Genomic DNA, 21,488 nt, shown 5'->3' on the forward strand with positions numbered 1-21,488 from the left:
TTTAGTGTGATTTAATTCTTATAATCCCTAATACTGTTACATGAAATTTCACCCAAAAATCATTGAAATTCATGAAATTGAAATTACATCCCACCATCCCTAGTATATATTCAACGTGTCGCCAACGTTCATCGCTACTGCTCCACAACAACTGAGACACGTCAGACCACTAAAGCTTAGCATGCGATATTAATTACCGCAGCGGTACAATGCAGATTGTTCTACTCTGGAATGTATGCGCCCGTGCAACGCTCGAACATGACCGCTCATGCATCCGACTCTTAAATTCCCTATCCGACCGCGAGCGTGAAGATGGCATGTAAGAAATATAACAATCCATAGCCTCCCTTTACCCCTCCACGCTCGAGCATTCTCATATCGGCTAAGATCCCACGGCATTAGTAGGTGGCCATTCATTCCCCTCGGATCCGAGCCTCGGGTGGAGGTGTGTATCCGGACCGCGTGTGGATGCAAAAACACACAATTGACCTTGTCTGACTGCATGGGTTGAGCGTGGGGCGGCACTCTCGCCAACTAGGAAAATTCAGCCAGTGAGGCCTACGAGGGCGGAACCATGGAGTGACCCAAACCTTGGAAAGTGGAATCCGCGCGAGGACCTTGGGAGACAGCTTAACCCGGGCTGCATCTCACGCATTTTGTTCGCCGACTTGATTGGCCTGCAGATAAGCGACATCCCCATCAGCCCTATAGGGCGCTCGTCATTCCGGCTCACGAGGTGATGCTGCTCAGCCCTACCAATTCGCTTGCGAATGATATCGCCAGGAATGTCAGCAAATGGCTCTTTAGATATGCAGAGCTTCTACGGGATGATTTATTGAAAGGACATGAACTGCTGAGACGATTGAGGATGTCTGCATCCTGTTAAGAGTCGAGCGAGGCAAATTTGGCTAGCCATCCAGTCAGACCCTAGTTAATGGCTATCCCTGTCAGCCTACGCTTGTCGAGATTATTGCGGCCCACAATGGAGGGCACCTGGTTCGCCGTCGTCGAGCCAGGTACTCCCCTGGACACCACCATCTCCTTCAGCTACACCCCAAGGTCCTCACTCAGTATGCTATAAGACGAACCATCTACAGCAAGATTTTCATAATGCTCTCTCCAGTCAATCCTCACTTCATTGCTCTCCTCCGACCCCTCTCCCCATCTGGTCGCCATGGCTATTTTCAATGCATCCGAGGTGAACCTCCACACGGCCAGCAAAGAGGACGTGCTGTGCTACTATGCCATCTCCGAAAATGACTACAACGGTCATATGGGAGCCCGCATCTCATCCATCTTTGTTATCCTCTTTGTCTCCACAGCCTTCACGTTCTTCCCCGTCGTGGCTAAAAGCATGCCCCGCTGGAAGATCCCTCACAACGTCTACATCTTCGCCCGCTACTTCGGTACGGGTGTCATCCTAGCCACAGCCTTTGTTCATCTGCTTGACCCGGCCTACAAGCGCATCGGACCCAAGACCTGCGTTGGCGTCTCCGGAAACTGGTCCCTATACTCCTGGTGTGCCGCTATTGTGCTCGGCTCCATCACTCTTATCTTCCTTCTAGATCTCGCCGCCGAGGTCTACGTCGAGAACAAGTATGGCATGCACCGAGAGGAAAACGCCACAGACGCCTTTATTTCCGGTGATCCGACCAGCGCGCATATCCACCCTAACCCCGAAGATGGTCGCATGTCCGCGGAAAAGACCTCCCCCACGGCAACCTCCGCAGAAACCTCGTCCGAGCAAGGCGAACGCTCCTTCAGACAACAGATTGCCGGTTTCTTGATCCTCGAGTTTGGTATCATCTTCCACTCGGTCATCATCGGCCTCAACCTTGGCGTGACCGGTTCTGAATTCTCGACCCTCTACCCCGTGCTGGTCTTCCACCAGTCGTTCGAGGGTCTGGGTATCGGTGCCCGACTTTCCGCCATTCCCTTTGGACATCGCAAGTGGCTCCCTCACCTGCTGTGTCTGGCGTATGGCCTGACCACTCCGATCTCGATTGCGATCGGCCTGGGCCTGCGCACTGCTTACAACCCGGGCTCGAAGACATCCTTGATCGTGCAGGGAGTGTTCAACGCTATCTCAGCAGGTGTGCTGATCTACAGTGCTCTGGTGGAACTGCTGGCACGCGACTTTATTTTCGACCCGTGTCGTACTCGTCGTCGCTCCAAGCTGTTGTACATGGTGTTCTGTACGTTGTTGGGGGCGGGCATCATGGCCTTGATCGGAAAGTGGGCGTAATTGCCTAGAAGTGTGTATGACAGTAAATTGCTACATCTGGAAAGATACCCTCGACTCTATTTCTAGTCACTGCATAATGGATACTTTCGTGCTTTTCTCTTTATCTATCCGTTTGTTGGTGTAGTATGCCTCTTCTCTCTCTGCAAACAGGATAAGGCATCTGCCGGTCGATTCAGCCAATGCTGTCGAGGTTCGACTCTTCAGATTGCCTCCAACAAGTATGCCCCAGTAATTTCTGAACCAGCCGACTGGGTAACCTTCCAAAGGTCCCTACTGGGCTGGCCTCCATCTCTGGATATACCCAGCCACATATTCACGTACGCCACACTAGCAACGCCATGCATATTGCCACATTCGGAACTCGGTCGAGGCGACTATTCAGTGCCTGAGGCAGTGATAAATCATGACGGCTCCATCCGCCAATTCGTTCCATGCTTCACTATTACTGCATCGGGTATGGCTTCCTACGGGGAAGAGACATGAGAAGAGAACAATCACATTTCGGTATGATATCCAAGATGACTGACTTCTACGTTTTTCTCACCCATACTATGCAATGGGCTGCTCTGCCTTCAGCCCTAACGTTTCTTCCATTGACCTACCGCGGATGGTCAACAACCCCATATCACGTGGCGCAGAGGATCGTTGACTTGCCCATCCAAGAAGCCTCTGGGCTAATGGACTTAGGCTCTCCACGATGGGACGCGGGGTCCTTTTTCGAGGCACTCCAAATTGGTTCAATTGCGACGTAGGGGTCGGTATCAACATTCAAGCGTTGCACGACTTCCAATGGAAGAAAGCCCTCGATGATCGCAGCCCCATGTTCCTGGGTGGTCGGCCGGATTCTGTCGAGATCACGCTTGCGGGAGACTCAAGGAATCTCTTTCTTAGCCTGGTGTTGGACAGTCATCATTAGAAGATGAATATGATGCGATAGCTGGCCTAGTTGGGAACGGAGAGAGCGTGAAACCTAGTTTCTTAATATTCTGTCATAATCATTATCATATGCAGGCTGACCAACGCAGCAACAGTTTTATGCTCCGATGAAGTTAACCATACTTTACGATACACCGCAGTTTTGACAGAATCTTTGAACTCAACATTTCCGATACTCGACAGATGCATATACTGTGGCCCATACGTAATCGCGTACCCCACTGCCGAGTGGAAGGGCCCATGTCTGATGCAGATGACGATATCCCCTGCTTTCCTACATCTTCAGTCGCTCGTCTACCCCAGCCTGTTCCAATTCACTGGGATAAACTATACAGTGCTCAGTTCATTCACCTATATGGGTAAGGTGCATATTTTCACCACATCTTGATCGACTAAATCTTGCTTCTTTAGACTTCATATGCCGTGAAGATGCGATGCGCCGAAAAGGTACGTCCAAGAGAGAACGTCATCCTCTTCCCTATACTCGGTCCAGTCAATGCGACCGCTGGTTTCTGGGAAAAGCAAGGTCACACGTCATAGTATTATGTGACAGGTCGGGTCTTCAGCATATAGCAGCCTTGAATGTGCCACCGTTGGAATCAATAACAGTCGTCCTGCAGGACCCGGCCCCCACCTTTTCTCCTAAAACCCCATCGACCAATCGCACTATTTGACATTATCAGTATGGTTCTGCAGTCATTTATCAACCCTACGCGTCTCTTGTGCGCTATAGGGATGCAGCATGCTTCCAAAGGGTCATCTGGCACTTGCATCTCTGCATATCTTCCTTGCTATCACCTATGCTATGTTCAATCGATGATATACTGAGAAGTATGATAGGACAGGTATCGTGCTCTTTCTGTAAGGGGACTTATGTAGTATCACCTAGTCTCTGAGAAAATTGCCTTGCGATTGCATATTATGATGGGCGGCATCATTGACTGTCATCGAGCCTATACATTCATTGCTGGGGTAATTAGTTCTCTACTGTGGTAAGCTCAACTGCGGATTGCGACATATTATTTGTAACTCATTCAAATCCAAGGCAATAGTACGTCTGGAAATACTGTAGATACGTAGATAGAGGTTCTATATTCTCATAGTCGAGTAAAAGATAATTCTCCCTTGTGCATTACTAACACCGATTAGTAAATCACAATCCACTTTCAGTTACCCTAAGCTTCATATTCGAATCAAGAAAAGCGCCATAGCTCTGCACCTCATGGTTCACTCGCCAGGGGTTCACTGTCTGAAAATCGAAATTGCGGAATAACTACAAGTCTAGTAAGCAAACGGTGCCTAATTGGTCTCAAGTAGAAGGATACGCACCTCGAATGTTACCTTCGCAAACTCCATAAAGGCAATATGCTTGCCCAGGCATTGATTCTGTCCATGGCCAAATGCCAGTTCGAGGTTTCTTCTCCTTTCATTGCAGATATCTTCGTCTAAGTCCATAAAACGTTCAGGTCTGAAGACCTCCGGGTCATTTCCAAACAGTGATTCAGAATGTAGGAGAGATGATGTGTTCATGCAAATGTTGATACCAGCAGGAATCAACTGGCCGTGATATTCAACACCACCTGAGGGCACAACCTTGGGAAAAAGCCCCAGGATTGGCGGCCGCATGCGAATGCCTTCGCAAATGACGGCCTAATCTCCGATTTCAAATTAGCCTGGTCGGGGGTTTGCAAACTGGGGATGATAGAAGGATCTTACCTGAAGATAGGGGAGATCTCTGACGTCTTTGTTGCTAATAGGGCTGCTAATAGACCCCCTTTTAAGTGTTTCGAGAACCTCGTTCTTAAGCTTCGAGTAGACAACAGGAGAGCTTATGGTGTGGATCAAGATGGATCTTAGAGTAGACGCGGTGCTTTCAGTCCCGGCAATGATTGTGAAGAGCCCCTCGGCTTCACACTCCTCCTGTGTCAATCCATGGCGGATGAAAGATTCCTGCATCGGTGTTAGAACTAGGATCTGTCGCAAGATAATAGCTTGGATGGCGACATACCATCATATCCCCTTTGCTATTGTCCAGGGTAGAGAACTTCTCGCGCACATGTTCACGAGCAACCCTGTCATGCTGTCAGTACATTTGCAAGTCAACACACAAGTGACCTGTACTTACCTCATCAACGCACCGAAGCCATGAGAGTCCGTTGGGCGAGGGCCTAGCAGCTTCAGAAAAGGCTTGGAGAAAATGATCCTTCGAATCCACGGAACATCTGCCACTGTAGACATTTGCGGCCAGAGGGAGTGCACTTCTTTGAAGAAGCCGTAACGATCTTTCTCCGCCTGGAGAAAGCCGAATTCTTGCCCAAAGGCCAGCTTTGTAATAACATCCATAGTAAAGTAGGAGCTAACATCGACTATGTTTAGAAGCGGCGCATCATCCCCAGGAACAGCGTACTTCTGCCGTAGCAGATCAGTTAATCGGGCTACCTGACGATCAACCCCATGTTCCAAGGCAACCCCCGTCTCGCGACCGGAGTAACCTGCATGGACGCGTGCTCGTGCCTTCTTGTGTCCGTCATTACTTAGAATAGTAAACAGGATATCGTAGTACGGGTTGAATCGCCCGGTGAGATACCATTCGCCGCGAGTAAATGTGCTTCGAGTTGATGACATGGAGCTGATGATGTCCGGGTCATCGGTCATGATCTCGTTCGGACCAATCCGAACCAGCGGGCCATATTTCCGATGTAGCTCGCGGTGTACCCAATACTGTTTTCCGCTATATGTCAACCTCCCGAGCCAGAGGTAGGAGAAATGGGCTAGCCAGCTGGGTGTTGGAAACTTGCGGAGTCGATACCACGCTAGGGTGGAAGTAAGGGCATACCATCCAAAAAATGCGAATGCTGTCAAGGCGGCAAGATTGTAAAAATCCATGGTTAGGGTGTAGTTTGTCAGAGAATAGTTGGAGTGAAGGGAGATGGTACGAAAGCAGGTATTTCAGTTCACGCGGTGGAGAGCGATGGAGGTGCTTTACCTATGCCTGGCATATAACATCATCCCCTAGCTGATTTTGATATGAATATGGTCATGCATACATATCTGAGCCAATACATGTGAGTCTAGCCTATAACCCGCCGTGTATATCTGCTCTCTGCTCATTGGGGTAACCTTTTTACGTCATGCCATTCTGCACAAAATGGTGTGGTGGAGCGGAGGGTATGTAGACGCAAGGGATACATGATTGACACATCGCGATCGGCTCACCACAATAGACTGATACACTGGATCCTCAGACGATTAGCTTTCAATCTGGCAGGGTGGCTTATCAGCAGCATTCCTGAAAATCCTTCGGCATGATGGTGAAGAGCCGGTTAGAGTTACGTTATTGTGGGTTTCATGGTGCATACTCTGTATGGATCCTTGCAGCCGTTTGATGTTGCAGAATGCTCAGCAGCAGGATAATCTTCAACATCGTTAGTATGATGGCATAGTCAACGCTACAATAAAGAAGTCATTTGCTAGGCGCATTCTGCAAGCGTACCATTGTATTCGATTACTAAATGAACATGGAACTTCATGCTAAAACGAAGATCATTGTGCATAGCAGACATTCGGAGCAACTTCACGCGAACCTAACGGCCTAGGGTAGCTAGTCCTTCTGTCATCTCAAAAGCTACCTCACTCATGAATTATTTCGGAGAGGACCCCGGCCGGTAACAGAACGCAAGGGATATCTCTAAAACTTGCTCGTATAATATCCGCCAGGCACATTTAGGACAGCATTTCCGTGCGAGCAAGAAATTGGAACAAATGCGGTTGATGTATCTAACTAGAAAGGGTAACTCACGTCATGAGACTGGTTTGCAAGGGAAAACATAGACCCATACGCGTCGAGACAATGCACCAGTATCTCTATAAATCTGGCGTGTGGCTGTAAGCTTCAGGTAAATAGAGGGTACTAGTCAGAGGCTGAGCAAGTCAGAATATCAATTTGAACATCAAAAGGTCCAAAGCTAGCATTGTGCAAGGCAAGCCAAGATGACGATTCAAAACGAATGGTACTACCCCGATGATATCGCCCATGACCTTGATGGGATTGACCTACCAAAAACCACCAAGGACGAGGTCCTGGCGTGCGCTTGGGAGTACTCACGGTCTAAAATCCCACAGTACACGAACTGGGAGCGCTATATTGCATTTATGCGCATCATTATCATCGGGGTCATTGCCGAGTTTCAGGGTACCATGGTCGACGTCACTGCTGGGCCCAGAATCCTCAATTATAACCTCGATAAAGTTCTGGATGAACTTTTCCACGGCACCCCTGGGCATCTTGATATGGCCCGCGAATATAAAACTTTCCTTTTTATTACATCTCAGAAAGTCAGTCACGCCAACAGCGAACTGTTCCGCCGGTATGTCAATGCTCTTGTCAATTCACCACAGCAGTGGTTTCGGATGCGAGACTGCGATGCCCTGGCTCGATTTACCATAGCCTCTGCCCTGGCTTGCAACGATCTCCTTGACATCTGGTTTACTGATGCGCAATACGATGTTCTCTGCGAGATCGGTGATATTATGTATGACGCTGTGGCTTTTTACAAACATCGCTCTGAGGGAGAAACCAACAGTACCTTCGCCTACATGCCAGAGGACCATCGTATTGATGCCTTTCACCGGGCACGACAGGTTCTCTGGGCGATAGATCTGGCAATGGCTGGTACACCTGGGCATCTCGCTGTCACCAACTTCCTACGCAGCTTTGGTGGCCCCATCCATATGATGATGCGTCGGTACCGCTTCGTGGAGGAGGACCTTACAGTGGGCAAGAGTGAGACCGAAGAGGTTATCAACCAAACACGTCTTAACAAGAAGCTTTGGAATCGTATTGACAGAAGAAAGACCGATATAGCCGAAGATATTGAGCATTATAATAGGTCTATGGCGAGGAGCGATGAGTTTATGTTTCGTGGTTTGGCGGACTATCTTGATGGGGCCGACAACCAACATTGCCCTGAGTGTATATATCGTGAGGTCTACGGTGCTCAAAGAGATCATTGTTTCGGGGGTGTGCAGCTCTGTGATCAATGTCGTCTCGAATGGGGGCATTTCCTCGAGACTCTCCCCGAACGTGCCAAGCGAGCTTTCCCCGATCTAAATTTGAGGATTTGAAGTCTCCCCTAATGCTACGAACATTCATGACCATTATGAGAAGCTCCCAGTGATACATGCTAACCAAGGTGCAACCGTGTAGTAGAGTATTAAGCCCTCTGCATGGTGAATATTCAAATATTCTACCAAAGGAGATGATTGTGTCCTGCAGCCGATCGATGTGGAGTGGTCCATCTGAAAGCCCAATTGCCATGATGATGCATGCAAGGGGCCCAGTCAAGAAGCGCGCAGAGACGCTTACACCCAAAGAGTGTGATAGTTGAAGAAGGAGCCATTTCTAGTGTCCTCTTATCGTATCCTCCATCGTATCCTTCCTCCAAACGCACCGTCGCTCTTGGGGACCTATCATGCCTAAAAGATACCCTTGCGTCCTCCATTTAATCACCGATTTTCCTCAGCCCCACCCAGACTCAAACATAGTCTTCTGCACTTCCGTGGCTACCGGGAACTTCATGCATCCATGATTTGCGATATGATGTACGGACTAGCACGTCATGCCGATCATAAGAATGCCATTTGGACATATAAGCAGCAAGGCAGCCATGATGATAGCCTTTTCCGTCCTGCTGCATCATCGGTTCAGATAGATGCTCTCACTTACAAGATTTCTCACCCCTAACCCCCAACCCATCCACATAGGCAGTGTAGAGGGATTACGATAGCACTGCAAAAGCATACTCTTCTGTGTCTCCTCCCTCTTTTCTTACCTGAGTGCCTTCGACCTTGGCCAGTACTCCATCTCTAAATTTTCCATTTCCTAAAATGCCCATTACATACGCAGTACCTTCTCCCCCACCATTGTCCACGTATAAGGTCACTGATAGATACCATAGGTCCTATACCCTCGGGAAGCAGAAGTCAACCTGGATTACTTCATCAATGTCCACATACCCTTAGCAGAAAGACTCTGTGGCAAGGATGTGCTCCTCTCATGGGAGGTGTTCACGTTCCCTTCCGATGCACCGTACTGCCTTCAAGCCAATGTGACCTGGGCCAGTGCCGAGGCAAAAGCCGCCGCTATGTCGGGTGAGAATAGGAAAGTGTTGATAGATGATGTTGAGAAGTACGCCAAAGCACGGCCGTTCTCTATGGCGCGAGAAGAAGTAGCTCGGAGTATGTCTGTATAAAGAGTGAAAGGTCGTGGAGACACCTCTGGGTATAGCTACTAAAAGAGAATATCAGAGTTCAATTGGGTATGCTCTGGTTTAGACCCACGAACAGTATTGCCATATTTGACCGCCTGTCTGACCGCTAAATGCGGCAGAACCACAGCAACCTCGCGAAAGAAAGTGCGGATATAGGCGGATATAGACGGATATATTTTTCAACAACCCCGAAATGACCAGTCAGCATTCTGTATGTTTTTTGACCGCCTTGGGGAAGGGGTGGCAGAATCTGATGTCTCGTGTGGGTGTGCATGTAGGCCCTTGGGTCCACTGTTATTGTACTTGAAGGGCTAATAATCTAAACACTACCTCCCTCGTATGATACTTAGCAACATTTTCAAAATATATCATTTATCAGCGAGTATTACTCGCTTACTATCCTACTCTGCGATTCATAGTGGCAGTTACCTACCCATCTAGGGTTCCCCTGTGCCAGTACTTAGGTTAGACGAAGTCCAAGCCTCTTGCAATTGTCCTGATTACACTATCGGTCAGATAACAGTATTCGAAGAAGTCAGGCATGCATCCGTAATAGCATTCATTTGATAACTCGGGGTATACAAGGAGCGACACATAAACCATGGTACAGCAACAAGCAGACAACAACGGAATACTTAGATAGCAACTGCAGTGCTACCACAAGTATCATTTGATCCTTCCACATTACAATCGATAACGATCAGAGAATTTTCCATAATCAGTTCAATATTTCCACTGGCCGATCCTAAACCCAAGCCGCAGCAACCATAGCAGCGGCCGCAACAGGCGCCGCCGTAATCATGGCCGCAACAGGAGCCCCGACACCAGCAGCAGCATCAGGGGTCTTCGTAGCGGCGGGCTCGGTGAACGACTTGACACCCCCCGTGACAACAAGGGAATAGAATCTGCTAGTCGGGTTCTCATAGGTAGACTTGGTCGACGTCGACGAAGCGTACGTCGCGCCATCATCACTTCCACTGAAACCCGCGCTCATAGTGCAGCTCGCCGATTCAGTCCGTGACTTCAATGAGCATTCGTATGACAGAGTCACGGTGACATCGAAGCTGGTGGTCTTGTCCGACGTCGAAGCAGTGTATACTTGGCTGACACTGACGGTTTCCGGGCCTTGAATGATAGTGTATGCGTCCTTCATGTCGCAGTCTGTCTTGGGGGCGTCTTTGAGACAGCTCATTTTGTAGGTGGTTTTCACGGCATTGATGCCTGCGACGCTGGCGCCGGTGCTTGTCCAGCCGCCGTATTCAGGGAGGTCCACCGACCAATAGGGCATGAAGTAGCCGACTACTGTGGTGCTGTCGTCGTCGGCGTAAGCACCGCCAAGGAGGGTAAGGGCGGCGGCGAGGAGGTAGGATGTGCGCATGGTTGTCGCTGCGATGATCTTGATCTATCTCTGGGTTCTGAGATTTGGACGAGGTTTGCTGTTTGACAGTACTCCGTAGAGAGGAATGAATGTTGAATAGGGTGTAGTATCAGGGGGAAAGGATGGAGAGGGGCGCTCTTAATCCCCTTTCTATAGCCTTAGGTGCAGAGCCAAGCTCATCTCATTTTCAGGTCATGCTGACGGCCCCAACATTGGTAGCTTCCGGGAAATGACTCAAGCGAGTAGACAGTCGAATAGGCATCAAAAAGATTCTGTAGAGCCGCCTTGTTCGGATCTCTCTCCAGATAGGGCCCGCTATTACGAGAACCCCGGGGCCGCTATGACTGTCATGAGATGTGCTGATTGGGTATGTCTCACTTTGTAGCATTCGGATGTAATTTAGCGCTGGAAATGATGGTGCTTAGCGCCAGGCTAAGGACCCTAAGGCCCATGTAATTCTTCGGTTCGAGACCAAGGTTCGTTATGGCTCGTGGCAATCACCAGTATTTTTTATGCCTTTCGATGAATTGGGATCGTTATCATATACGTGGATAATTGTTAACGTCGATGTTGTGGAAGGTCTATACCCACGGGTCAGGGAGTTGGGCTTCATGTGCGGCTAGCCGGATCAGTCACGGAAGTCAGAATCAATGCAACTAACGACGGTTGGACCTCGGCGCAAATTATCTGTCAGAACTAGTCGCTGCATGGGAAATTGCATGTTTCCTAAATAGGTGCAGCAACTGTTCATGATGTTTGGTTCGATTTTAGCGCTATTGATTCTGGTTTGTCTAATGCCCTCTGGTCTGCTCTGCCACCACCAGATGACTGCCTGCTTCGCCAGTGATTAGCCGAGCGACGTCCGAGTCACTGGTAGTTGTAGTCTCACTCTTTCAGCCTTGCTCTAGTGTCCAGCAAAGCATTGATACCTCTAAAAATGGCGCATAGATGGTGAGGAGGCAATAAGATAGCTTGATACTACTAGGCGGTAGCGGACCACCCGTGGGGCGAGGATCATAGTTCACAAACAGGAGAAACAGTGCTAAGATCAATTCTCCGTGGACGACCCAAGCCCTTTAATGGACAAACATGATAACGGCCCGGTCGGATGTCTCGGCTAGAGCAGGGCGCTGTGCATCAAGTGCCAAGCTGCCTTCGGCGCCAGTCATCCCACAGCTGCGCCCCCACGTTAATGGGATGAGATACCACCGTATATTCCCCTCGGTGTTGGGACTTGGGAGACTTGAAGGTGGATGCTAGCCAGAGGTAGCATTCATTCTCTGTAGTAATTGGTAAATATCTTAAATTGTCGGCCACTCGAATAGTCTGGCTGTCTCGACGACGAATCGATTCATGAGAAAATCATTTCACTAACATTAGTACTAGAGTAGTCTCTAATAGTTAGTAGATATATATCTGTCAGTGAAGTCACGGATCAAGTTAACTTTTCTGTATATGGATTGGCACCGACAACACTTACTCTTGAAGGCGATCCACAATTGACGGTGGTCTAGAAAATAACCTTCTATATATATGTTACCATTCTTTCAGCGAAGTGCTAATGATAAGCTTTTTGGTCATCGGGATCGACAACAAATCCGCAATCACTTCGATCTTGGCACCTTGGCAGGTGTTTCTTTGCCTTGACCTTTCACTGTGTCGGCGAATGCATGAATTGAACCATAATGTTCCTCGATAGAGACCACCAGGTATTATAGAGATTCTGTACAAAGTAGTATGGAAAGAGAAAAGGTAGAATGAAAGAAGAGCATATTGCGAAATATTATTGTGACATTGGTTTTATGAAGACCAGGACGCGGACCTTCTATCACTTCAGTCTCCAGGCTAAAAACATGGTATAGTCATGATGCGAGCAATATTAACAGTACATGGACGTTAAGGGTCGTGGTATAGAAGATGGTCTATCCGGGTGATTATCTCATCTAGCAGCAGCATTCGCAGCATTCGAAGCAGCAAAGACCGGCGCACCTATTATCATATGGTTAGTGTCGATCAATAGCATGTTAGACGATAGAGAGATAAACATACACGCCACAGCAAACATCCTCGCCCTCACCACCACCACGCAGGCTCATCTGCATCGTCTCTTGCTGGCTCTAGAGGTATATTAGATTTGTTTGTGTGATGCAAGGGGGATTGAATATGGGTGGGACGCACGGGTTGACCGGTGACGACCTGCTCGGTAACGGGAGCTTCCGGGGCGGAAGGCTGCTGCATGGTCATGGTGTTGGGGTTCCAGGTGGGCTGCTGCGTAGCAGACTCCTTGTTGGAAGACTTGAACCAGTCGAACATATTGGCGGTGGCTGTTGTTGGGGTTTGTTTGCTTTTTTGCTCTTTTGGCAACAGGAAAGTTGGGAGATGGGAGAAGCTGACTTGAGCCGGAGTCAGACGGGTAGATAAGGAGTTATCCGAAGGAAGGCGAAAGGGTATCTGAAATGCTAAAGAATGAAAAGAAGAGGAATAGGTACCGGGCGGGGGCAGTTAGTAGTATTTATCCGTTGGCCATTTTGCAATCTGGGGAGTCGGGGGGCCCAGCGGTCAGCCCTATTAGCATCCAACGAGAAGCTAGGCGAGGTGATGACCTCACCGTTAGGCGCCGATAGATCGTGTCGACCGCTGGTGGGTTAGAAAGGATTGGGCGGGCGAAGCTGAGGAGAGACAGACAGTCAGTCGACCATTCCCAGTTGGTGGTTGCTATTCTTGCATCGGTTGCAGGTGGAGGTGACATCACTGGCTCAGCCCTGCCGAGAAGGAAGAAGGTGGTACAAAGTAGTAACTGAAGTGGATCAGACACGGTGGATGATCGGTGGCTCAGGCACCAGCCATTCAAATGATTCGGTACATGGGTTGATTAATGAATAATAATAATTATTGTGATGAGGTGGAACACATCATAGCCACACTCCCAATCAGAGAGCATCCACTGGCGGTCAACTAAGCTTTTGGACAAGCTTCGCGACAAGGCTTGTCCAATGACAGGATCCAGAACAAGCCAGTTGTGGTCCTCCGTAATCTCACTCGACTCGAAGTAGTAAAAGCACTGAGTAGTCCACTCATTAGTATTGTTAGTACTCCGTAGAAATGTGAAAGGATTTCTGTAGTAGGCGGTTATTTCCGCCCGTGGATCATCTTGGGAATTTACCCTACTCGGTTTTGCCCCCTTCCCCGGCGTATCGCCAGCCCTGCAGCGACATACTACGTAGTACGTATTTTCCACGCCAATCAGGATCTTAAGGGATGATCATCGCAGAAATGAATCAGTGGTATTGGCTATTTATTTTCAGCAGAGGAAGAAAGCAAGATGTGGAGGACCGGTTTTGAGGGGAACCATGACGCACGGAAGGGCAGGGAAGGGAAGGGATTCATTGGGGCCAGTGGATGATGCAGTCTCTGCTAGTCCAGGCAACAGCCCTTCCCCCTGCTTCCCTTTGAGTAACAACAATCTGTCCATTCAGTTATCTATTACTAACCACCATATGAGACAGCTCGGAAATCGGAAGGCTCTTCTTCCACTACTACCACCATTTTACTAGGTACGTACTCTCTTTCTCCTAAGTTAGAAGTGACGGTCGCCAAGGCAGACTTCCAATAGTTTGCTGCAGACCTCAGGTTTCCCGGAGTAACTAGTAACTAGTAACCCAAACCCCGCTTTCAATTCATCTACTGGAGACATCTCGGTATCACACCCTAATATAAGACTATAGGCTATCACATGGAGCAAATAGTTAATGTGCATTAATCAGCTTGTCTCATGTTATTTACATCATTCAATAAAAACTCTCGCCGTGCATCTGCGACCGACTCAGCCCCCACGCAGGATTACCATCATCCCTACTTAATGCTAAGTAGGGTGACGGGACTACGCCTCACTCAGCTCATCTTGCTGCAGTAGTCGTTGCTTCTCCGATAAGAAAACGCCTTGCTTCCTTTGGCAACGCTTCCGACATCTCCGACCCTGCTGCATACTGACACACGTGCATGCCACAACCTTCCAGAGAAGCAACCCCATCGTGCACACTACCAATCCAGCAACGGCCCCCAAAAGTCCCGGAATGATGGCAGGCACCACGAGTCGCCAGAAGTCCCGGCGGTAATCCTTGTTACGCAAAGCCGTCGGTCGCAGAGATTTGTCCACTCCATACACCCGGAACGGGGAGTCGGGCGCAGCTTTGTTGGAGTCCGTCGTGGGGAGTTGTGGACTGTTCTCTTTATCCACCTCGTGTGCGGTGGGTCGTTCCTTCAGGAACGGTCTGCGCTCCTCGGCTCCCTCGTGGGTTGCTGGTCGCTCCTTGGGATGGTGGTGGTGGTGATCATTGTGCTCGTGGTCGTCACTCTCCTGCGACTTGGGTCCTTTGTGGGCGCCGTGTCCTTTCTTCTCGCGCCAGGTACGGTATTTTTCCATAATCAAGTTCCAGTACTTGGCGTGCCAGACACAATTTCCATCGCCGTGCGCGTCATGGTAGTGGGGAAGTGGCTCGACGCTGATCTGAGTAATGTACAATTCGCCCGACTGCTGCGACGACAATCGAACACTGACAGTGTCTGTCGTAGCAGGACGGCCGGAAAGGTCGAAGAACTTGAGTTGCACACGGTAGATGTCTTGCACCAGGGACCCATCCGGACGAGGGGGCATATATTCGATGTCCATGGCGTACTGCAGGAGCAGATGCTCCGCATTCTGCCTGGACGCGTCCTGGTATCGGGTTGCCGGCAAATGCATGGGGAATGAACTAGGAAAGACGGTAACATCGTTGACAAATAGAGCATTGCTCTCCGTGCGGAGTTTCATCGCCTACATGGCAAGGTTAGTGATGCTTGGACCCTTTCCGACCGTCGTTAGTACGGGCGCACGTACCAGATATGCTTTAGAGACATCCTTGGCCTCGCCCTCCTTTAATCCTGGGATCGTCGCACAGGGAATATGAATCTCATGGCCAGTCACGACGGGGAACGGGGCGTGCGAGTCCTTAAGAGCCATCTGGGGCACGGAAGCATCACCAGGATGACTGGCAACTGGACTGGCAGCACAGCTGGCCAGCCAGGCGCCCGCGAGGCACAGGAACTGGGTACGCATGACGACTGATGCGCAGGTAGAAATTAAGAAAATATAGATGAATCTGTAAAGAGTGACGGTTTGCCAAGATAGCAGTCGGTCAAATGGAAAGATTCATGAGGGGAACGGAACAGAACAGGAGAGTCTAAATGACTAGGGGGGAGATGGCAGGGGAATCTGCAGATATGGCGTGTAGATAAGTATGAATATTACGAGCACTGCAATCGTACCAGCAGTAGGAAGAAGACAGGATGAGATGGATCAGGGACCTAATAGGCAGCCAGGTTTCAGTCGATCCCGTTCAAAGAGATGGAATCCGCGGAGACCGATGCAGCAATACACGCGCCCTATAAGGCTGACCACGCAATCCCGCCCGTCATCTTCCCTCCACCACCACCATCAGGAAGACTCAGACTCGAGGATGGACATGTTTTCTATTTGTTCCCATGGTATTTGTGGCCCTTCTTTTTCCCTTTGCGGAACTGTATTTCATGGATGCCTACGCTGAACCATTGCTTGACCCGAGCTTGGCTCGGAAGCTTCCGAGGTAATTCCAGCAATGAGTGTCCACTCGTCAATGGCTGGCCCCCTTTTTTGTTCGGCTTCTAGCCCGTGTCTTAACTTGTCTACGCCACACAAGCTTTTTCCTGCCAGACCCTTCTCTGTTGGCTTTAGCGCCAAGAAGACTCTGCTAGATCGAGGTCAATGTAGCGAGCAGTTTCTCCCCACTTGATTGGTGGGCGATGGGACTCACTGCCTTTCACACCGTGTTGCTTCTTTGGGTTGGCTAACGTCAGCTTCCTCCGAGGGTAAACGCTGCGGGGCAAATCCTATTTACCAGAACTAATACGAGCAGGCAGACAAGATGATCGGCATCATCTACGGTTATTTTGTGCTTAACTTGTGTGGGTGTGGGTGTGGGTATGCGTGTGCGTGTTGATGATCTCCAGAATGGATCTCATGAAAGTTGAAGTTTTTCATCTCGGCTACACATATTCGCACTGTAGCTGGTGTTTCATCCTCACACGTGTTTACCCTCATCTTTGAAGAGCAGACAAGATACATGACAGGATCATCCAAGGTTCAGATCCTGCGACGATCACTGCCCGAAAGGCATGTCAGACCACAGGATCAGGGTCCTCGCGAATATTGACACGATCTTGGCGCGATCAGCACCCTGTCACTTTTAAAGAGCTCATTCATTAAGATTTCTCTGCAGCCCAAATTTCTACATGGTGCTTTGCTGCAAGGGAGTTTTTTTTACTAACATGACAGGTCTTCTTCCGCGCTTGATATTCATGTCGTACCAACAACTCTTCGATAGTCATTCTTTGCTTCTTCTATTTGTCATGTAGTACCCATGGCGTTCCTGCATATTCCTAATACTGCCTAGTCTTCAATCAGTTGGGTCGCGTATTGCTGACTTTCGTCTCCTCTTTGGCTAGAAGGTTCCTCTGACACATTCACAGGCTTGTGTCTGTTAAGATTGGGAGGTTACAAACTCTAATTAAGACAGCGGCAATTCCGTGTCTCAGATGCATCGCAGGGTCTGTCCCGCGGTGGCAGTGCCAGCCACCAGGATTGCGTCTGCCTAGTGCCTACAGTAGAGATTCGTGGGGGTTATGTTTGAACCTAGGCGCAAAGTTTCACCCGTCTGGTCGGTGCTAACTAAAGTGATGAAGTGATACGGAATTTGTACGACGTTACCATGTTGGGCCCGTGTCTCCAGGAGAAAAAATATACCATGAATGAATACCCATCAACGCCATGCCTGGTCAAATTTTCGGTGCTGAAGATACCTACATTATCTATTTCTACATAATCATCCTACCATACCACCCCAATCATCGAGTCTTGAATCCGCCTGTGAGGTTCACTGACCGAAAGGCATGATGTAGCCCTCCGCTATAGGAAAGTATGTCTGTGACTCATCTTCAGCCACCAAAGAATGCTCCTCTACTGTCTCGGAGGCAATCGGACGACAGGATAGGGGGCTGTTTCTCTTGGGTACCACCAGCTACCCACGCCTGCATTATAATACAAGTGTGGCCGCCATTTCAAGGCGCTAACCATTGCAAGTTGTAACCTCAGCTGCCAATCCGCAGAATGATGAGGGAGATCAATGCTGTTGCTGTTGATGCCCCATTCCGCAATTCGAACCTGATCCCAGAACACATAAGCCTGTTCACGGAGATCACTCGTAAAATGATTGCCAACTTGCGTAGATACGCCTCCATTTGGGATTGTTGCCGCCATCATCATACGCCATGCATTAGCTGGGCCCGGATCGGATCCCACATACCCTGTATCTTGCCAATCGATGATTTGCCCTTCGACTTCGCATGTAAGTGATGGATAAGCGTGGAATACATCCTGAGACTCCCAGATAGCCCTGAATATGTCGGACAGCGAAGACATAAAAGGCTTGCCAAACAATTCTCTGGAGAGTATGATGGGCTGGTCGTGTGCTTGAGCTGTGACGAGATGCCCAATATACCGCAGGCCGTGGCACAACTGGCTGTGGTCAGATCAATACACACTGAAATTGACTCTACGGGCCTGTATAGGACTCACTAGAGTTTCTACAGGAGATGGATCTGTCATTAGGCAGGCACTGCTGGAATAATACCAGATACCCTCTGTGTACCACCTCCAATCACGCCGTGTGCATGGCTGCAAACCTATTTAGCAATCAGGATTCAAAGCTTATGCGACCCGGTCTAGGAAATGGAAGAAGGAGACACCCACATTCGGCCACCCTCCGAAAGAGATACTCACTGACTGACACTATCTGTTCAAGTTCCCACGCGGGAAAGTGACGGAAGTAGTAACCCCATTGGTCACTTACCAGGAAGTCCGGTGAACACTTGTCATAATTCGCATACGGCTCACGCATCCTAAAAAGATGGCGATGGATCTCGAAACGGTAGAGCGCCCTTGCTACTCGACACTTTTCTGAGGATGTTGGTTGATATAAAGGCATAGGCGGGTGGGTTCTCCCTTGCATTGGGTCGGACAGTGCCTGCCTGAGAAAGTGTCTGGTGAAATGTCGAACCCAGCGATATAATTTACTGATTTTGAAAGCAGACTTGGGGTTTAGAGGGAATGATGAAGAGATTTGGCGAGTCCGATGCCGGTAGATTATGGAGTGCACTTCATCTTGCGTCCACACGCCCTCCACAGTAGATGCGTCGAAGGCGAAAAACGCATCTGGTAAAAGCGCCGTAGGAATCTTGTGCGCTAATATCTGCTTTAAAATGTGACTTTCAGCGCCAATGAAGGCCAAGTAAAGTGCAGAATGCGTCAATTGGGCCGATTTAAGGGACTCGAGATCTGGAAGATTGCAAAGAATGGCTTGGATGAGCTCCACGGGCAGGGCACATAACGAAGGCTGACTTGTACTATAAATTGGGAGGTCCATCGTGCAAAAGAATATTTCTGTCGTAAGGATATGCTGGTTTATAGTGTTGATAGAGGTTTTCTGCTACCACCAGGATCGGCCAGAAAGAAAACCACTACATATCAAGGTCATTCAAGATTTAGGGAAGGAAGCACCAAGTCTTCTTCAACCCGCGTTGGGAAATCGCCACTGGCAGTGTGCATGCAGATAAAATAGAACTATATCAAGGCCGAAGGTATCCGCTCCTATTATTGAGATTAGGTATGGTTCTGTTCGTGTGTAGTTCCTCCTTTGCTGCACCTTTCGAGCGCCCCACACCAAAGACCATCAGAGACCACGAAGTAATCGCTGTCTCCAAATAACGGAAGCCCGAGCTTACATGAATACTCATATTAATATAACTAGTAGAGGATGATTTTTCCTGAGCGACAAATAGCCGCTACAGTATATGCCAAAACAACAACAATCTACTAAATTTCTATTCACTACACACCATAGCCACTCATCTACCACCACCTCCAACACGTGCAAGTCAAGCTGGCATATTCCAGTAGAGTAGTAGTATACATTGACCGAGATGCTATCTAATTGCAGTAACTCAAACACGGATAGTACAATACCCACAGTTGCTTGACTGGGTACTTGGTCTTTCATCAGAATAGCCATCAAGCATGACCATTGCAAACATTCCCAACACCTACAAAGCACTCTCCGTCAAGTGAAGTAGAACGAAGTGAATCAGTCCTATAGCCACAACTTAAATTCAAGATCCTTTCACTCAAACAACACTGATTGCCTATATTAAAAGGCCCCTTCATCTCTTCCTCTCTTCCTTCCTCAATCTTCCATCCCCTCAAACCTATCTTCCAATCTCCCCATCTTCTAAATCATCATCCTCTACCTCAACCACTCCAATCATCTCCATCAACAATGGACGACACCAAGGTCAACATTAAGCGGGAGAACTTTAAGGACTCCCTCTCCAAAGCCCTGAACAACCGTGCCGCGTCGACCAAATTCCCCTTCGCCATGACTCCCTCCACCTCCTCCGCCGCGCCCTCTGTTGTTTGGTCAGCTTCCAGTTCCACTCCGCAGAAGAAACGTCCTATACTTTCCCCAACTTTTGCAACCCGGGACGCGAAGCGCACCATTACCACTACCTCGACCACCACCAAGCCTACCATTCCCGCCCACCTCGTCGCCGACCTGAAGGTCCTGGTGGAACAACTCGAATCCGCAACCACTCCCGCCACCACCGCTGCCGAAGCGGACTCCACCATCTACACCGAAGACAACCTCCGTGAGTGGGGGCCTTTCGAGCAGAAGTCCGACGGATGGGGTGGTACTCGCGAGAATCTACCATGGGTAGACACTGCTCTCAACATCATCAAGCAGGGTGAAAAGGTCTATGAGAAGAACCTCAAGGCCTTTCAGGATATCGCTGATAAGCTACTGACTCTCGGGGAGCAAGTGCAGGACATTCGGGCCGAGATGGACGCAGTGTGTGCGAAGCTTCATTGTTTCCATGAGGCTTGTCTTGATTTGCAGATTGAGGTGGGCAATATCTCGTCTCAGGAGGTGTGCGATATTACTAGGCTGTCGTTGGAGGCGCTTCTTGAGGCCCATGCGGGTGATGTGGAGGGGTGTGCCACTGTGAAGAAGGCACTGGGGAAGAAGGATGATGAATGGAATGATGGTTGGTAGTTGTGGTTCCCTGTGAGAAGGTTTCCTGGAACTACGTTCTGCAGCTTTGGGTGGGGTTGGTTAGTATGCTTGAAGTTGGAGCTGGAGCTGGCTCTGGCTTTGGCTGGGTAGGCTGATGGGTCTGGGCTTGGATGGTTGGTTGTTCTGCTGGCAGCTGGTGATTCTGTGGTTACATTGGCGCTATTGTTTTCTTTCTTCAAATGGGAATAGTATCCGTTGAATTTCAATACTCTGCGCTCACGGTGAACTGGTAGTATGCAATTGGTCATGTCATTCTTTTATCAATCATCTCAGCTATTCTAAATTCCAACAATTTCACCAATAGATCAAAACCGCTCTATTATTATCATTGCATAGAAGGGGAAACAAAATAGAACAACACTCAAACAGGTCCATAAATGTACAATCCCATGGAACCACGCGCTGGATAACACGACATAATCATGCAGGATAGGTGGGTAGGTGAATAGGTATGTAGAGAA

General features: G+C 49.1%; 9 protein-coding genes across 9 annotated transcripts; 4 read left to right on the forward strand and 5 right to left on the reverse strand.

The window, feature by feature from the left end:
- Positions 1-863: 863 nt before the first annotated feature.
- BO85DRAFT_448273 (zinc-regulated transporter 1) lies at positions 864-2,348 on the forward strand. Its single transcript, XM_025659898.1, has one exon. The coding sequence runs from the start codon at positions 1,175-1,177 to the stop codon at positions 2,243-2,245; it is 1,071 nt and encodes a 356-aa protein (XP_025517272.1). The 5' UTR covers positions 864-1,174; the 3' UTR covers positions 2,246-2,348.
- A 2,132-nt stretch (positions 2,349-4,480) lies between these two features.
- BO85DRAFT_512171 (cytochrome P450) lies at positions 4,481-6,067 on the reverse strand (the record flags this gene model as incomplete). The annotated part of the gene is made up of 4 exons (XM_025664642.1): positions 4,481-4,831; positions 4,898-5,131; positions 5,190-5,253; positions 5,307-6,067. 4 exons carry the CDS (start codon positions 6,065-6,067, stop codon positions 4,481-4,483), a joined length of 1,410 nt encoding a protein of 469 aa, XP_025517273.1.
- Positions 6,068-7,171: 1,104 nt separating this feature from the next.
- Positions 7,172-8,305, forward strand: BO85DRAFT_368617 (ABA 3 protein; the record flags this gene model as incomplete). The annotated part of the gene is made up of 1 exon (XM_025655875.1): positions 7,172-8,305. The coding sequence occupies one exon, from the start codon at positions 7,172-7,174 to the stop codon at positions 8,303-8,305; it is 1,134 nt and encodes a 377-aa protein (XP_025517274.1).
- A 762-nt stretch (positions 8,306-9,067) lies between these two features.
- On the forward strand, positions 9,068-9,432 carry BO85DRAFT_486947 (uncharacterized protein; the record flags this gene model as incomplete). The annotated part of the gene is made up of 2 exons (XM_025663421.1): positions 9,068-9,085; positions 9,139-9,432. 2 exons carry the CDS (start codon positions 9,068-9,070, stop codon positions 9,430-9,432), a joined length of 312 nt encoding a protein of 103 aa, XP_025517275.1.
- A 625-nt stretch (positions 9,433-10,057) lies between these two features.
- Positions 10,058-10,922, reverse strand: BO85DRAFT_269126 (uncharacterized protein). Its single transcript, XM_025655074.1, has one exon. It carries the CDS (start codon positions 10,826-10,828, stop codon positions 10,196-10,198), a length of 633 nt encoding a protein of 210 aa, XP_025517276.1. The 5' UTR covers positions 10,829-10,922; the 3' UTR covers positions 10,058-10,195.
- A 1,930-nt stretch (positions 10,923-12,852) lies between these two features.
- Positions 12,853-13,141, reverse strand: BO85DRAFT_368813 (uncharacterized protein; the record flags this gene model as incomplete). Its single annotated transcript, XM_025655888.1, has 2 exons — positions 12,853-12,945; positions 13,007-13,141. 2 exons carry the CDS (start codon positions 13,139-13,141, stop codon positions 12,853-12,855), a joined length of 228 nt encoding a protein of 75 aa, XP_025517277.1.
- A 1,254-nt stretch (positions 13,142-14,395) lies between these two features.
- On the reverse strand, positions 14,396-16,330 carry BO85DRAFT_448276 (uncharacterized protein). Its single transcript, XM_025659899.1, has 2 exons — positions 15,705-16,330; positions 14,396-15,641 (listed from the first exon to the last, which is right to left on the reverse strand). Exons 1-2 carry the CDS (start codon positions 15,921-15,923, stop codon positions 14,709-14,711), a joined length of 1,152 nt encoding a protein of 383 aa, XP_025517278.1. The 5' UTR covers positions 15,924-16,330; the 3' UTR covers positions 14,396-14,708.
- A 2,264-nt stretch (positions 16,331-18,594) lies between these two features.
- BO85DRAFT_418690 (uncharacterized protein) lies at positions 18,595-19,323 on the reverse strand (the record flags this gene model as incomplete). Its single annotated transcript, XM_025657831.1, has 1 exon — positions 18,595-19,323. The coding sequence occupies one exon, from the start codon at positions 19,321-19,323 to the stop codon at positions 18,595-18,597; it is 729 nt and encodes a 242-aa protein (XP_025517279.1).
- An 831-nt stretch (positions 19,324-20,154) lies between these two features.
- BO85DRAFT_269285 (uncharacterized protein) lies at positions 20,155-21,354 on the forward strand. Its single transcript, XM_025655075.1, has one exon. It carries the CDS (start codon positions 20,233-20,235, stop codon positions 21,004-21,006), a length of 774 nt encoding a protein of 257 aa, XP_025517280.1. The 5' UTR covers positions 20,155-20,232; the 3' UTR covers positions 21,007-21,354.
- The last annotated feature ends 134 nt before the right edge of the window (positions 21,355-21,488 follow it).

Source organism: Aspergillus piperis, assembly GCF_003184755.1.
Source record: "Aspergillus piperis CBS 112811 unplaced genomic scaffold BO85scaffold_6, whole genome shotgun sequence".
In the NCBI taxonomy this organism is placed as follows: Eukaryota; Fungi; Ascomycota; class Eurotiomycetes; order Eurotiales; family Aspergillaceae; genus Aspergillus; species Aspergillus piperis.

Bases quoted from the DNA above. Each gene is read 5' to 3' on its own strand.
- BO85DRAFT_269285 (XM_025655075.1), top strand. From the start codon at position 20,233: ATGGACGACACCAAGGTCAACATTAAGCGGGAGAACTTTAAGGACTCC.
- BO85DRAFT_448276 (XM_025659899.1), bottom strand. From the start codon at position 15,923: ATGCGTACCCAGTTCCTGTGCCTCGCGGGCGCCTGGCTGGCCAGCTGT. The intron at 15,642-15,704 runs GTACGTGCGCCC...CTTGCCATGTAG, and splicing joins ATGTCTCTAAAGCATATCTG to GCGATGAAACTCCGCACGGA.
- BO85DRAFT_448273 (XM_025659898.1), top strand. From the start codon at position 1,175: ATGGCTATTTTCAATGCATCCGAGGTGAACCTCCACACGGCCAGCAAA.
- BO85DRAFT_269126 (XM_025655074.1), bottom strand. From the start codon at position 10,828: ATGCGCACATCCTACCTCCTCGCCGCCGCCCTTACCCTCCTTGGCGGT.